We start from the raw sequence: 17,935 nt of genomic DNA on the forward strand, positions 1-17,935 counted from the left end.
CTCTGAGGTGTGTTTCCTGTAGGCAGCAGAATGCAGGGTCCTCGTTGTGTATCCAGTTTGTTAATCTATGTCTTTTTATTGGGGAGTTGAGGCCATTGATATTGAGAGATATTAAGGAATAGTGATTATTGCTTCCCGTTATATTCATATTTGGATGTGAGGTTATGTTTGTGTGCTTTCATTCTCTTTGTTTTGTTGCCAAGACGATTAGTTTCTTGCTTCTTCTAGGGTATAGCTTGCCTCCTTATGTTGGGCTTTACCATTTATTATCCTTTGTAGTGCTGGATTTGTAGAAAGCTATTGTGTAAATTTGGTTTTGTCATGGAATATCTTGGTTTCTCCATCAATGTTAATTGAGAGTTTTGCTGGATACAGTAACCTGGGCTGGATTTGTGTTCTCTTAGGGTCTGTATGACATCAGTCCAGGATCTTCTGGCCTTCATAGTTTCTGGCGAAAAGTCTGGTGTGATTCTGATAGGTCTGCCTTTATATGTTACTTGACCTTTTTCCCTTACTGCTTTTAATATTCTTTCTTTATTTTGTGCGTTTGGTGTTTTGACAATTATGTGACGGGAGGTGTTTCTTTTCTGGTCCAATCTATTTGGAGTTCTATAGGCTTCTTGTATGTCTATGGGTATCTCTTTTTTTAGGTTAGGAAGTTTTCTTCTATGATTTTGTTGAAGATATTTACTGGTCCTTTGAGCTGGGAGTCTTCACTCTCTTCTATACCTATTATCCTTAGGTTTGATCTTCTCATTGAGTCCTGGATTTCCTGTATGTTTTGGACCAGTAGCTTTTTCCGCTTTACATTATCTTTGACAGTTGAGTCAATGATTCCTATGGAATCTTCTGCTCCTGAGATTCTCTCTTCCATCTCTTGTATTCTGTTGGTGAAGCTTGTATCTACAGCTCCTTGTCTCTTCTTTTGGTTTTCTATATCCAGGGTTGTTTCCATGTGTTCTTTCTTGATTGCTTCTATTTCCATTTTTAATTCCTTCAACTGTTTGATTGTGTTTTCCTGGAATTCTTTCAGGGATTTTTGTGTCTCCTCTCTATGGGCTTCTACTTGTTTATTTATGTTTTCCTGGAATTCTTTCAGGCATTTTTGCGATTCCTCTCTGTAGGCTTCTACTTGTTCTCTAAGGGAGTTCTTCACGTCTTTCTTGAAGTCCTCCAGCATCATGATCAAAAATGATTTTGAAACTAGATCTTGCTTTTCTGGTGTGTTTGGATATTCCATGTTTGCTTTGATGCGAGAATTGGGCTCCGACGGTGCCATGTAGTCTTGGTTTCTGTTGCTTGGGTTCCTGCGCTTGCCTCTCGCCATCAGATTATCTCTAGTGTTACTTTGTTCTGCTATTTCTGACAGTGGCTAGACTGTCCTATAAGCCTGTGTGTCAGGAGTGCTGTAGACCTGTTTTCCTCTCTTTCAGTCAGTTATGGGGACAGAGTATTCTGCTTTTGGGCGTGTAGTTTTTCCTCTCTACAGGTCTTTAGCTGTTCCTGTGGGCCTGTGTCTTGAGTTCACCATGCAGCTTTCTTGCAGCAGAAAATTTGGTCTTACCTGTGGTCCCTATGGTCACGTTCGCTCGTGGGGTGCTGCCCACGGGCTCTCTGCAGCGGCAGCAACCAGGAAGACCTGTGCCGCCCCTTCTGGGAGCTTCAGTGCACCAGGGTTCCAGATGGTCTTTGGCTTTTTCCTCTGGCGTCCGAGATGTGTGTGCAGAGAGCAGTCTCTTCTGGTTTCCCAGGCTTGTCTGCCTCTCTGAAGGTTTAGCTCTCCCTCCCATGGGATTTGGGTGCAGAGAACTGTTTATCGGGTCTGTTTCCTTCAGGTTCCGGCGGTGTCTCAGGCAGGGGTCCTGCCGCTCCTGGGCCCTCCCCCACGGGAGCCCAGAGGCCTTATACAGTTTCCTCTTGGGCCAGGGATGTGGGCAGGGGTGAGCAGTGTTGGTGTTCTCTTCCGCTCTGCAGCCTCAGGAGTGCCCACCTGACCAGGTGGTTGGGTCTCTCTCTCTCGGGGTCTGGGCGCGAATGATCATTTTGATGTATTCTTTTGTTCTAATTGCAAGAATTTTATTGAGTATATTTGCATTGATATTCATAAGGGAAATTGTTCTGAAGTTTTCTTTCTTTGTTGGTCTTTCTGTGCTTTAGGCATCAGTATAACTGCGTCTTCATAGAAAGCATTAGGTAGTGTTCTTTCTGTTTCTGTTTTGTGGAATAGTTGGAGAAGTATTGGTATCAGGTCTCCCTTGAAGGTCTGATAGAATTCTGTAGTAAAACCATCTGTTCCTAGGCTTTTTTTTGGGTTGGGAGACTTTTACTGAATGAAATCATCCATTTCATATAGATGTGCCAGTTTTGTTGAATATAGACTATTCTGGTAGGATCTGATTGTTATTTTTTATTTTCTCAGTTTCTGTTGTTATGTCTTCTTCTCTTCTGATTTTGTTAATATAGATGCTGTCTCTGTACCCTCTGGTTAATTTGGCTAAGGGTTTATGTATCTTATTGATTTTCTCAAAGAACCAGCTCCTGGCTTTGTTGATTTTTTTGTATAGTTCTCTTTGTTTCTACTTGATTGATCTCAGCCCTGAGTTTGATTATTTTCTGTCATCTACTCTTCTTGGGTGTATTTGCTTCTTTGTGTTCTAGAGCTTTCAGATGTATTGTTAAGCTGCTAGTGTATAATTTCTCCAGTTTCTTGGCTATGAGTTTTCCTCCTAGCACTGTGTTCATTATGTCCCATAAGTTTGAATATGTTAATTTTCATTAAATTCTAGAAAATCTTTAATTTCCTTCTTTATTTCTTCCCTGACAAAGTAATCATTGAGTAGATACTTGTCTATCTTCCAAACATCTGTGGGCTTTCTGTTGTTTTTTTGTTGTTATTGATGACCAGCCTTATTCTGTGGGAGTCAGAATATATGGGATTAATTCAATGTTCTTGTGTCCGTTGAAGTTTGTTTTGTGACTGATTATATGGTCAATTTTTGAGAATATACCATGAGAAGCTGAGAAGAAAGTGTATTCTTTTGATTTAGGGTGAAGTGTTCTGTAGATATCTGTTAAATCCACTGGGTTCATAACTTCAGTTAGCTTCACTGTGTCTCTCTTTAGTTTCTAGTCCCATGATCTATTGGTGAGAGTGGGGTGTTGAAATCTACTATTATTGTGTGAGGTTCAATGTGTGTTTTGACCTTTTGCAACTGTGGATACTCTTGCATTTGGGGCATAGATGCTTAGAATTGAGAGTTCATCTTGGATTTTTCCTTTGATGAGTATGTAGTGTCCTTCCCCATGTTCTTTGATAACTTTTGTTTGAAAGCCTATTTTATTGGATAGTAGAATGGTTACTCAAGCTTGATTTTTGGGGCCATTTGCCTAGAAATTTTTTTCAGTCTTTTACTTTGAGGTAGTGTCTGTCTTTTTTACTGTGGGGCATTTCCTGTATGCAGCAAAATGCTGGGTCCTACTTATTTGTCCAGTCTGTTAGTCTATGTCTCCTTATTGGGGAACTGAGTCCATTGATGTTGAGAGATATTAAGGACCAGAGATTGTTGTTTCCTGTTATTTTTGTTGTTAGAGATGGAATTATGCTTGTGTGGTTCTCTTCTTTTGGGATGTTAGAAATTAGTTTTGTGCTTTTGTGGGGATGTAGTTTTCTCCCTTTATGGTAATTGAGAGTTTTGCTGGGAATAATAACCTGGGCTGGCATTTGTGTTCTCTTAAGGTCTGTATGACATCTGCCCAAGATCTTCTGGTTTTTAGACTCTCTATTGAGAAGTCTGGTGTAATTCTGATGGGTCTCCCTATATAAATTACTTAAACTTTTTTCCTTACTGCTTCAATGTTCTTTCTTTGTTCTGTGCATTTGGTGTTTTAATTATTATGCGACAGGAGGAATTTTTCTGATCTTATCTGTTTGGTATTCTGTATGCTTCTTGTATGTTTATGGATATCTTTTTCTTTAGCTTAGGGAAGTTTTTTTCATAATTTTGTTGGAGATATTTACTGGCCCTTTGAGTTGGGAATCTTCCCTCTCTTCTATACCTATGACTCTTAGGTTTGGGTTTTTCACTGTGTCTTTGATTTCTTGAGTGTTTTGAATTAGGAACTTTTTGCATTTTTTGACAGTTGTGTCAATGTCTTCTATGGTATCTACTACACTTGAGATTCTCTCTTCTATTTCTTGTATTCTGTTAATGATGCTTGCATCTATGACTCCTGATCACTTTCCAAGTTTGCTATCTCCATGGTTGTCTGCCTTCATCTTTTTTTTTTTTCTATTTTCATTTTTAGATCCATGATGATTTTGTTCTATTTCTTCACCTGTTTACCTGTGTTGTCCTATATTTCTTTAAGAGAGTTAATTTATGTTCTTCTTAAAGTCCTATATCATCATCATGAGATTTGATTTTAAACTAGAATCTTGCTTTTCTGGTATGTTGGGGGTATCCAGGGCTTGGTGTGGTGGGAGAACTGGCTTCTGATGATGCCATGTAGTCTTGGTTTCTGTTGCTTATGTTCTTGTGCTTGCCTCTCACCATCTGGTTATCTCTGGTGTTAGCTGGTCTTTCTGTCTCTGACTAGCTTGTCCCTCCTGTGAGCCTCTGAGCCTGTGATCTTAGGTATGTCAGCACTCTTGGGAGACCGGCTGTTCAGGGCAGGATTGGGATGTGGAGAGCTGTGGCACAGGATTTTTTCTGGGTGCAGATGGAAAACAGAATTATCCTGTCCCAGGCTGCTCAGTGGTTCCTGTGTCCTGTGGGCTCCAACCAGGTCCCACTTGGTTCAGGTACTGGAACAGTTGTAGTGCTCTCATTTGTGATCTTAGGTTTGTCAGCACTCCTGTGAGACCAGCTCTCTCCAGGCAGGCTTTAGGTATGGAGAGCTGTAATACAGGTTTAGCTCTGGGCATCTCTCCTGTATTTCTTTTTTTTTATCTTTATTAACTTGAGTATTTCTTATTTACATTTCGAATATTATTCCCCTTTCCGTTTTCCAGGCCAACATCCCCCTAACCCCTCCCCCTTCCTTTCTATATGGGCTTCCCCTCCCCATCCTCCCCCCATTACTGCCCTCCCCCCAAACAATCACGTTCATTGGGGGTTCAGTCTTGGCAGGACCAAGGGCTTCCCCTTCCATTGGTGCTCTTACTAGGCTCTTCATTGCTACCTATGTGGTTGGAGCCCAGGGTCTCCTGTATTTCTTTAACAGAGTTATTTATGTCCTTCTTAAAGTCCTGTATCATCTTCATGAAATGAGAATTTATATCTGAATCTTGCTTTACAGGTGTGTTGGGGTGGCCAGGGCTTGCTGTGGTGGGAGAACTGGGTACTGATGTTGCCAAGTAGTATTGGTTTCTATTGCTTATGTTCTTGCACTTGCCTCTCACCATCTGGTTATCTCTGGTGTTAACTAGCCTCACTGTCTCTGACTTGAGCCTGTCCCTCCTGTGAACCTGTGATCCTGGGATCCTGATGTATCAGAACCCCTCAGGATTGAGCTGCAACTGAGGTGTGGGATGAGTGGATGGGGATCCAGAGCAGTCTCTGCTATAGGCATAGGTGCAAACCAGAAGTATCACGGGTGTCTGGCTGGGTGGGTATCTGCACCTCGGGGTCCCAGGTGTCCTGGTTATGCCAGGTATAGGGGACAGGATTTGAGGTCTAACCTGTGATACTGGTTGTGTCAGAACACCTGAGGAGTCAAGCTGCAACTGGGGTGTGTGCTGAGTGGGTGAGGATGTAGAGTAGAGGATTTGTTCCTGGCACAGGTGCAAACCAGAAGGAGTATGGATCTCTGACTCTGTATATGACTTTCTAGTTGACTAATTCCTATGATCCTGATTGCCAACAAAGCAGGAGGAGGGTTATACAGAGATGGAAAAAGAAAAACAAATTCAAATGTTATATTGGCTAAAATCTTCCTTTCAGTACAGAGGGTCTTTGTATCTTTATTTGTAACCAGAAATTAAAAAAAAATCATCCATCTGAACATAATCCCTCTGAACTCAAATCCAGAATAATTTAAAGCTGTCATTGTAAATGCTCCTTGGAAAACAAGAATCATTAGAGTCTTCTGAGATCCAAATGTCCATATTCACAGAATATTCTTTCTTCCAATCCATCTATCATAGGGGTGGGAGAGAAGCCTTAGAGAAAAACAAAATGAACAAACCCTTTTAGTCATATTTTCTTAACAAGTTACTTTCCAGGTGTGTGTAGAATAGCCGGTCAGCATTTACTCCTGAGTCACATCTGCCCACATGGTAAAGAGCTGCAATGACATTAGACCATGAAGGAAAAGTGGCCAATAAATCTGCACAATCCAAGCAGAAAACAATAAATTAGGACGGATATATAATCATGAGTAAAACCACTCATCCAAATAAAGAATAATATTACTTTATGTTAGAAAACAAGAGAGACAAATTCAAAGAGAGGATTGTACGTTAGTCAGGATGCACAGACCAATAAAACTATGAAGTGAAAGAGAATGAGCCTAGTCATACAGGTGGTATAAGGTTGATCAAAGGAGAAAGAATGGCTATTCATGAGTGGGTGAGTGTTGAGCAGGTGGCAACTTTTATACATTCAGAGACACATAAGTACATATAAATACACATATGTGTGCATGCACAGGTGTATTGATTCTTTATCCAAATCCTTTTGACCCATAGAACATCAATCACTGCATATATACTGCAAAGGGTATGAAGGATGGGTTGGTGGGTATTTAAACTTATCCCCAACTAGCTTACAAGTAAATGAGACTTAGACTATGGTTATTTTATTTGGCTTTGACAATCACTGGGAAGTAACTGCTAATCTACTTTTCTAACTGCTGACCTGGCTACCTCTCCAGTGGTATTCCCCAAATATCTGTTGTTTCTCTGGCCATGTGCTCATGGTACATCATGGTGATTTCTTCTCATTATCCTCTCTCCCCTGTCTTCTCTACCCCAACCAGGTAACTCAAAAACCAGCTACCTCTAATCCCTCTTACTCAAAGACCCACAGTTCAGACACCCTCTGACCTGGAGGTCACCAGGAGTCTCAGTGTTGACCTCCAGTATGTGCTCACAATTGTTCTGGGCACCCCCTGGAAACCGACTATTGGCTGTAGCCATTTTTATTAAACCAATAGTTTTAAATTAAGAAACAAGGTTTGCACAACAAAAGCGAGTAAAACATGAGAAATCACTGGTAGGCCTAGACCTTAGGGTACAGAATTTAGCATCACAAAGCTTAGCAACAGACCAAACCTCAACAGGTGTGGAAAAAATGATAAATGGATGAATGAGGATGGTAATTGTAATTGTGGTAGCAATTACATAGGTTTTACAAGTCAGAGAAAGATAGTGGATTTTTCATCGTGAAAAAATGAAAAAGTGACTGAGACTATAGACAGGATTAAAATAACCTCATTTAAATATTATGCATGGATATATTGTTGGAACATCTCATGGCACTCCATTGTTAGGTGTAATTTTATTGTTGGTATATCAGTTTTAAAAGATTAGTTTTAAAATGCTATTGAAAAAAAGTCAGCACAGAGGACATCATGATGGGTTAGAGGTAAGGGTGACTTCAGATAGCTGAGAAATCACAGGAGAGTTGGTCTGTTCAATATGAGACCCAGACTCCCCCTTTCTTGCTTCTAAGATCAAACAAGATCAGATGTTTCATGGTGGTATGGCTACCATGGACATCCATTTTCTGACAAATGGTCCCAGGCTGTGCCTTTTTTATGAATGTAATTATTCTCCTTCATAATCCAACTCAAATTTCTATTCCCTTATTATAAGGTCATAATAGGCAATTGGGTGGATGGGAGGCCAGGTGGGGACCAAGGCAGCAAGTGGAGTGAGTCACACCAGCCAAATTCCCACAGAGGAAAAAGCTGATCTCCTGAGACAGGGCAGTGAGATCAGATACACAGTAAGGATTTTAAATCAGAGAAACTCAAGCTGGAATTCTCTCTCTACCGGCTACTCCTCTGTGGTGTTAGACAAGCCTCATGACTATTGTCCATCTGTTGCTGTTTTGTGATGTTTCGTGATGATCAGTTGCTTATGGTGTCACTTAGAGAATTAAATAAAATTATTTCCAAAGAGCTCCAGGCACACAGGAAGCACTGGGTAAATAGTGATGGTAATCCCTCTTACTTCCCCGTAGAATGGCTCCATAACTACTATCATGTAGTACTGGTTAGTCTTACTGGGATGCTTAGTACTATCTCTACTGCTACCATTCATTTCTTCAACTTTATGGGAGACGGTTCAGTGCCCCCACTGTTCAGCCACCCTCTCTCTGACCTGGAGGTCACCAGAAGTCTCCAGGCTAACCTCAAGTATGTGGCTCAGAACTGTCCCAGGCACAACCTGGAAACTTTCAGTATAAGCTTGGAGGCTCTCGGGTAGGTGAGAAGTTTATAAACTCGAACTGTAATGCTTTTAATGACATGTGGTTTGGTTGTCTTTTTCTTTCTGACTTGAGCCTGTGTTTTGTTTTCTTTTTTCTTTCTTTTCCATCCCCTATGATTTGTTTTCCCTTCTGAGAAGCTATGGGTTAAGAAGCTATTAATTAACTACTCCTGATTCTAATTTTCCATAAGATTTAATAGGGATTAAACTGCCTCCTTGAAAAGAGAGATTAAATGCCTGCAAATTTTATGAATTGACTTTCTAATTGTTCTCATAATGTTTTTTCACATGATAATGTGGCTGAAAAATAATTTTAATTAAATTTTAAATGTATTTTTAGTACTTTTTGGATCCTAAGGAGACTGTTTCCTTGTAGGGAATATATTAAGAACACAACATTCTTCTCTAACCTCATAATTATTATGATCAGGGGAAAGCCTGTAATACATTCCATTGCAATTAAATCGTGTGCTCCAGACTGCTTGAGATCTGTTTACAAAGGAGAAATGGATTTTTCACAGCTGGCCGCCTATGTACAGCCTTCACACAGAACAACAGCCATGTATTTGATAAAATAATAGACTTGAATTTGAAATTCAGAGCTTGAATATCTTTCCAAAGGTGTTTATAACATAAATGTCTTAATTTTTTTCATGAAAACCTATTGATTATATATGTGTGGGGGGTGACATCTAATTAGGCACTATGTGGAACCACTGTGGTTTTACCCACATTTATCTTTAGAAAACAGCAAGTATTTGTTCTTGTTCTGCACACACAGCATGGACATTACCATTCTGTCCCTGTGAGGATTGTGATACCCTCTGAACAGTATTCGGTAGAATGGGTACCTCCTATGATAGTCACAGACTAGGTATTATCTAAGCTCATAGCTGGAAAGTACTTCTGTGAGATGAGTGTTTGTGAGAAAGACTCAGAGGTATGGAAAAGGAGGAAGGGGAAGAAGGAAGAGAAAAATTATTTAAATCAGGGTCAAGGCAATGTCACATAAAACAAATTTCATGGTCCAACCATGCCATCATTATGAATAATCGTCAGAATTTTGATTGATTAAATTAGGATTTTAAATCCTCCAAGTGGCATTTAATTGGTGCTATGGATGTGCTGGAGTTTCTGTGGGTATAGAACAGACATAATCAAGATTTAATTGAGAGCCTACGAAGCCTTAGCAGCATATTTAATGTTGGCTACCATTATCCTGATTTTATGATTGAAACTGAAGTGGAATGTCCTTGCAGTTGACTTTAAAAGTCAAGCAGAAGAGTTTGAGTTAGATCCCAGGCCTATCTCCCTCTGTCCCCTCAGCTATATTTCTGTTCTCTTTAGCTGACATCTTTACATCCTAAATCTCTCTTGAAAACATTCTCCAACAGTAAAACTTCCCAGAATGCTGTAGTTTGTTTCCAGAGGAGAATACTTCTCCATAGAGCAAACTCCTCTTAGCAGCTTTCCATTTCTAAAGACAATTTGATGGTTCACTGTTCAGAGCTCATACACCTGCCAAAAGATACCACACAATTCTCCCTAGGTTTAGCTAGCATTCCCTCACCTTTCTCTGAAATTGAAATGCAGGAGCTCCCTCTCTGCTGGTTCTTTAGATCAGTGGCTGTGAGTTATAAAGTGTCTCAGTGGAATCCCAGAAACAAAGCTCCAGGGCTGTCAATGGGCCTTTTAACAACTCCTTGGTGGTGATAGGCAAGTTTCTGGGTTGTTTTTATTTTGTATAATGTCATGGGAACCTAGATGATGTAGGAGGAAATACCTTCCTTAAGTCACAGGCTCTAAAGAAAGGCAGCCAGACATCACCCATCTGGCAGCCAGATTCAGTAAGAGACACAAAGATAATTTTTGGAAAGCCTGTAAGGGACATCATAGTATGTCTTGCCTTTGTTTTTCCAAAAGGGAATTTGAGTCCCTTTTCTATCAGCCAACTTTCAGTATTCTTAAGATGTCCTGTACAAAATCTAATCAGCCCCAAGTGATCATACTCTGCTGGAATTAAATGCCCCTCTGTATCCTAATCCATCTTCCATCCACTCCATTTTATGAACTTCTTGACTCTGTCCTTTTGTGTGTGTGACTTTAACATTCACTTGGTTCTGTCTGGAATCTAGGAAGTGTGTGCTCCCTCCTAAGCTATTCTAAAATGTCACAGTTTTATGAAGACATAGTACCACCGGAGAAAAAGTGCATATTTGACTTTCCTGGGTATGCTATGGGATTGTGGTGTAATGAAATTCCTGTTTTTTAATGCACCCTGCCTTTTTCACAGGGAAGGGTGATGATTTTCATTAACATTCTTCCATGAGAATTCCGGAAGCTGAAAGACTGCCGTTAGACTGTCCTCCAGTTGCATCCTTACCTTTTCATCTCTGGAGTTAGCCACCCATTCCTGGTTCTCCCTGAGGTGAAGCCACAGTTTCCCTAATGTCCCAGCCAATAGCTGCCAAGGCTGTACGCTTATGGACTACACCAGCCCATTTTCAGGACTTACCATTGTCAGTTTCTCATTTCATCTGTCAATTATTGACCCAGTTTATATCATGTCTCTTAAATGAAAATGTGCACATATTCTATGTATCTGGAATACCTGTAACTACTGCTCTCTACTGACACCTAAGGACTCGTGCTAGACATCCTCTTTCACCTCTCCACGTCCCTCATCTTTCTGTAACCTGCAATGACTCTCTGAGGATGAACTATTATGGGCTGTGCTAATAAATTCCATTATCTTCTGGTTTGTTGTTGGATTTGACCCAGGAAGACCCAGAAGAGTTTTGGGAGGCATCAGCTAGAGACTCAGGGTTCTAAACAACCACAACCCCCCTCTTTTTTTCTAACATTCATTTTTAATTCCTCCCTATCCCAACCCTCCCTCCTCTTGTAAAGCCTAAGGTTGGCAATGGCTCTCCACCATGGCTGGTCCTGTCTTTTTTATTCTTTATTTGAGTTTATTTACTACTAATAATTCTGTGTAAGTCATCTCTTCAGTAAATTCAAGTTCCCTTGTCCTAAGCCCCATATTTTCCTACAAGGACTCCACTTGTCCTGTTCATAAAATTAGCTCCCATTCATTCAATAAGTAAATATATTTCCAACTTGTATTTGGAAGCATAGACGTTAGCAGCACAGAGGGTATCAAAACAGAGGATCTAATGTGGAAGAAGACACTTATAACAAATGATGGTGGTAATAATGGTGACAGCATAAGGACCATCCATTCATTCACGACATTCTAGCTGTTGTTATAACTCACAAGCACATCTTCCCCTACTGCAGAATAAGGTTTTGGATGATAAAAATTGAAAAACATTTTCTCTCCCTCATTAATGAAAATATAGGCCAGATTAGAACAGATTAAAAGTAGATAAAGGAGGCAGGGTTATTAGATTGCAGCTCTCAGGTGGGCTAAAACAGGGGGTTTTATAGAGATTAGATGAGGAATGATGATGTGCCAGATAGGAGCTGGGATGGTGTCCACAAGTCAAGAACTGAGCCCCTGTGGGACACTCTTGGGAGGATTGCTGGAAACATGGAGATGAGGAATGATAACATGTTAGCCTGAGTTTTCTCTGTATGAGTGGGGCTGGGGGAAGGAGGACAGAAAGGTTTCCCAACTTGTGCAGGAGATGAGCAAGGGTTCTGGACTAACAGAAATGAAGTTTCATCTACCTTTCTGTCAGCTTTTTAGTCTTAGCCTACTGACCAGAGTGTTATGGGGATTCAATAAACATTTCCCCAGTTGAATTGGATTGAACCTTCAAAAACATTTGTGAACCTCAGCTACAGCATGCCCACTATATGTTTTATGTTATCAGCCTGGAGTATGGAGAGATTTCACCCTTTATGAGCTTCTGGGTGAACAGATAACATGCTTTATTGATTTAGAAAGAAAATCACTACCCAGTAAAGAAAAGCCACTTAAACACAGGTGAAGAGTTTGATAGCTCTTATCAGTTAACATGTGATGTTTGATACTTGCCAGTAGGTGTAGGAGCCATTCACCATCAGAGAAAGCTAATAAGCTTTCTTCTATGCTTCTCTTTTCTCACTAGCCTGTATTAAGTTTAGTGGAACCATGGCTACCTTTACCCTGGGAAGCCTCAACTTCACTCCAGAGTGAGGAGTTTAGGAAAATAGGTAGAGTATATCTTTCACTGATAATTTTAAAACTTAGTACATCATGGAGAAAATCAGTCCTGGACAACGGAGGTCTCAGGAACAGTTGTAACACCCAACTTATGGGCAAGAAGTAGAAGGGTGCTTTTGATGTCCTAAATTCATAATCATTCCATTTTTCCCACAAAATTATTGGTTAAAGCAATCATTGTCTGGAGGAAGTATAAGAAAATTCATAGCAGTAACAAATACAAAGTGAGAATCAGCAATGATAAGATGGGGCCGGCCTTTATCTACAATCCCTTTGAGCATGGGTGTTGAGGACAGGCATAAAGCATATATCCTCCGGGGTGCTGACTTTCTTTATAATCATTAAAACAAATATGTGACCAAAGATTTCTAAAGTCTCCAGACTGAACAGAAGCAAAGCAGATAGCTTTCAAACCAGTATAAAGTAGAGGAAAAGAAGAGGACAAGAGAGATTGGGGTAGGCAGTAGGGAGGGGACACATCTAGAAAACACAAGAAAAGAAGAGCTAGCCCTCAAGTGGTATAAGCAAATCTAACCAAAAAATAATAATAACCATAATCTGGATAAAGGGATTATGGTCTTCTGCTGCAACTCAGATATTCCCAAGACAGAGTTTGAAAACACAGAGTATAAGGACAAGAGACATAAAATGATGGGAAAAGCAAGCAGTGTAGTGTTCTGCATAGAGAAGCAGCTGGAACACCTCACCTGTAGGAGGAGCTGGATTAAATGCAGGAGAAACACAAAGTCTAAAGAGCTCAGTAACCACAAAAGATATTAAATCATTACTTAGCATTTTTATCATTAATAAAATATCAGGACAGAAAATGTTGCTACACATGAAGAGGACTACCACAAATCAATAAAAGTTCAATCTACAGGAAGACAAAATTTTAAATTCATGTATTCCTCAAAGCATAACTTTAAATATTTAGAAATATATAGATTTGAAATGTATAGAAATAAAGACATTTCTGGAGCTATAGAATAGCTATTAAGTAGAAATCACATTGAAAATCACAGATGAACGTTTTTGTTCTTACATTCCCATACTTATAGATCAGATGTATAACAAGCTGATAAAGAGTTAAAAGTTTAAAGAATAGAATGAAATATCAGGTCTGGTGGGATGCCCAGCAGACTAGACATACATTCTTTACAAGCAGTGCATATGGAACATAAATTTATGAATGTAGACATAACAATAGGCCATGGAACAAACCACAACAAAAGCCAAAGAATTTGTGCTGTGTAGCCAACATTGCATGATAACTATGTTAAAAAAATTAATAGTAAAAAATAAACAAGGGAACTCTATATTCTTTTAATTTAAAGATATGTATTATAAAACATTAGTTGATAACATGTTCAACCTAGAAGCTAATAAACATTTAAAATTGAGCAGACATGAACACTAATCAAAACTGATAAGATTGGAATCTTAAGAGTATGCCAAAGACAAGGAAAGTTTGAAAGTAATAAATCAAGCAGTTAACTCAAGTAAGAAAATGAATCAAAGAGACGAGAGAAGTGATAAATATAAGAAAAAAATCCACTGATAGAAAAACTACTAGATAGTAGAAAGTATAGCCAAAGCTCCAACATGTCTTTCCTTTCCCTTGAAAAACAAACAAAAATGACAAACTGCTGCCCAGAGAAGAAGCAGATAAGCTACGGCAGATACTAAAAAGAGAAGAGACACCACTGTAGAAGGGATGACCTTATCAAAAGGAGGGTGTTACTGACAACTTTTCACTGATTGTTTTAAAGATTGGGCAAAACCGACACATTCCTAGGGAGCCAATTTCCAAAAATAACTAAAACAAAACACAAAGCCTAAATATCTCAGTAACAATGAAAGAAGTTGAATTATTATTTAACATTTTTATCATAAAGAAATTATCAAATCTAGGTAATTTTATAAAAAGTCCTATAAAAAAACTAGGCGAGAATTCATACCTATTATGCAAACCAACCCAGAATGTGGAGAACAAAGAAACTCCACGTTATGACTTACATGTTTTTTTCTATTTAAACTGAATAGCTTCAAGCAGAAAAGGCAACTTTTGTCTACAAATGTTTTACAATACCACCAAATGGTAGAAAAAACTACCAAAACATGGGGAATACAAGATTGTGAATGTATTTTAATTTTTATCTTATGTGCATGGGTGTGTTATGTGCATGTCTGTCTCTATATTATGTGTGTTTCTGGTCCCTCCAGAAACCATAATTGGATATTAGAGTCGCTGAAACTGAGGACACAGACAGTTGTGACCACCATGAGCTGGGGATCAAACATAGGTCCTCTGAAAGAGCTGCCAGTTAGGTACACTTAACTACTGAGCATTCTCTTCAGCTCCTGTACTAGAAAATTTAAAAGATGTTACACAAAACTCAAATAAAAGCAAACCATCAAGCCATTTTCATGAACAATAACAAAAAGCCCACAATATAAATACTTTTATATATCTTCCTCAAGTTAATATGCTGATTGATATAATTCTGGAAAAGATTTCAAAAATAATTCTTCTAGACAATTAAAGCAATTCTGAAGTTTATTTGGAAGACCAGAAGGTTAAGAAAAATCAAAACTCAACTTAGAAGGGAAGAAAGGGGAGGAAAGAAGGTGACAGGAGAGGAGAGAAGGAAAGAAGGAGAGGGAGAAGAAGAGGGGGAGAGAAGCAGTCCCGCCAGATGCTAGGAAGTAGAGACCTGGAACTAGACCTCTGACTCATTGCAATGGACATTTGGAAGTCAAGATGTGTGTGCCAGAGGGCAAAACTGTGGCACACACAGTGACATACTACAGCTTCCATGACGTGATGTTTTCTATTTGTCTTGTTTGTTTGTGAGGGTGGGGTGTGTGTATGTGTGTGTGTGTGTGTGTGTGTGTGTGTGTCTGTGTGTGTGTCTATGTGTGTGTGTCTCTGTGTTTGTCTGTGTGTATGTGTGTGTGTGTGTGTGTGTCTGTCTGTGTGTGTGTCTATGTGTGTGTGTGTCTCTCTGTGTGTGTGTGTGTGTGTGTGTGTGTGTGTGTGTGTGTGTGTGTATGTTTTGCAGGGGAGATTGCAAGGGCAAAGGATGGGTATGAGGGAATGGGGAGATGAGCAGGATTGGGGTACATGATGTGAAACTCATGAAGAATCAATAAAAAGTTTTTTTAAGCAATAGCAACTGACTCAGGGTGTTGTTAACATGGCGGTCAACAAAGAGATTACAGAGACAGACCTATCCCCAAGCAACCCTTCACGTACAAGAAAATTTTACATATGAAAACGTCGATGCTACAGATTAATGAGAAAGAGCACATGTTAAAAACATTTCCTAGACAATCTAGAAAAATGAAAACAGAAACTTACCTACAGAAGAACCAATTCTACTTTTTGATGTGTGGAAACTTTAACAATGAAAATAGAAGCTTTAACCTTTCAGAACACAAGAGGATATTTTTATAGTATTAAGGGAGGTGAAGCGTCTTGAATGAAGCATGCATAAACCCAATCATAGGGGAAAATTTCACAAGTCTACTACATCAATAGTATATACATATATTCAGGAAAGAAAGGTGAACCACACACTTAAAAGTTATTTTGCAAACAATACCCATAGAAAGTTATAAAAAATATCTTCTGCCACATATCACCATGAAACAAAAAATTTTATAGAAACACTCAATCTCATTAGTAACTTGAAAAATTGAAAAGGAAGTGATGTTTGACACACACTAGAATAGCAAAAAAATGTTTTTGGCAATAACAGATGTGGAGAACATATGAATCAAAAAGAAAACTCATATACCGACTATGACCATGTAACTTAAAAGGAAAACGGTTTGGAATTGAATAATAAAATTAACCTCCTGTGCTCTGTAGCATGGCCATTCTATTCCAATGTTCTGACTCTTTAGAATGTTGATAATAATATGTACTTATAGAAACCTGGAAAGACCTAAGTTCCCAGTTGCAGAAAAAAATAATTAACTAATCCAATGAGAGAGGATACAACAAATTTAAAAGGAATATATAACAGCAATTCATGTTGACAGTTAAATATTACATCCATCTGAATGAAGAGAACAAGATACAGAATATATTTAGAATAGACAGTTCTGGTCATATTGAGTGTGTATGTGTGCATGCGTGTGTGCGTGTGTGTGGTAAAACACAAAAAGTGATCAGAACATGAGCAAGCCAGGACTGCAAGTCCTTGGAAGGTAGAACAGAACTGCAATGTAAAGGAAGGTGAGAGCATGGCTATTACATGTGCTGGGAACTGCTGCCTTGTGTTGAATGATAGACACATCCTCTTCATAGCACCAGCTTAGTCATGCACATGTACACTCTGCAGTCTTCTCTGTGTCATGCATTCCACAATAAAACAACCCGTCAGACTGCCAGATGCTCCTGAACTGTGGCTCCTCCTTCATAATATCGTTCAAGTAGGTGTCATCAAAGGATGAATTAGAGAGGACATTTCCCCAAGCTCTGCTTTGAGGCTGAAACTTGGACTTTTTGTTTTTTGAAGCTCTAATTCTTATTCTACTCTCAACCTAGTGTTAGCTACATTTTTCCATGTTTTGTCATCAAAGTTAAAGCATTTTCTAGAACTCCCACACAGCAAGACACGTAAACCTTACTGGCCACAGTAATATCACATAGGTATTTATTCCTTCTTTGCCATTTCAATTAGTAGGGAGAGTGGGCTGAAGGATGTGGGAGGGCACCAATGGTTTCTGACCAGCTACTCAGCCATGCTTGCAAATAGCACATTCAGAATTCTCCCTCTTCTTCACAGGAGCCAGTCTGCGAGATGACTTGTACAAGTATTTCTTTTTCCATCATTCCCATGGAGACACCATGACTGCCATGGATCCAAAGCAGATGAATGTTGCTGCTGCTGTTTGGGCTGTTGTCGCTTACGTTGTGGCAGACATGGAGGAAATGCTGCCCAGGTCCTAAGGAAAACAAGAAGGAAGAACCTTGTTCTCTGCAGCTGGGAATCCCCATTCGGGATTTTCACAGCAGCCATCTTCACAGCACCTTGTTATACACTCAATCCCCGTGGCACAGTTTCTTTATACCTTCTGTTAACCATCTTTCCTTGATACGCTTTTACCTGTTCTAGAATAAGTAATCATCACTACTGTACCACCTTGAAAATACTGTTTCCAGTTTAAAAATAAACAATAAATATATGAAAAGTTTCTGATTTTTCATGTTTACTTATAAATATTAAATTTAATGTAATGAAACCAATGTTTTGGGTTATATTATGGAAAGAGGAGAAAACTACATGATATTAATATTTGAAGTGGATGTGTGAAGAGAT

General features: G+C 39.2%; 1 protein-coding gene across 3 annotated transcripts in view; it reads left to right on the plus strand.

The window, feature by feature from the left end:
• Nucleotides 1-17,935, plus strand: part of Cpq (carboxypeptidase Q) — a 570,217-nt gene that overhangs the window by 442,960 nt on the left and 109,322 nt on the right. Inside the window, exon 8 of one of the 3 annotated variants that reach the window (XM_008765417.4) lies at nt 17,402-17,807. The exons of 1 other annotated variant lie outside the window; for it this stretch is intronic. In XM_008765417.4, the coding sequence (XP_008763639.1) occupies nt 17,402-17,565 (164 nt within the window). In that variant the 3' untranslated portion in view covers nt 17,566-17,807. 3 annotated transcript variants of the gene reach the window in all.

This window comes from Rattus norvegicus, chromosome 7 (genome assembly GCF_036323735.1).
Source record: "Rattus norvegicus strain BN/NHsdMcwi chromosome 7, GRCr8, whole genome shotgun sequence".
Taxonomy (NCBI): Eukaryota; Metazoa; Chordata; class Mammalia; order Rodentia; family Muridae; genus Rattus; species Rattus norvegicus.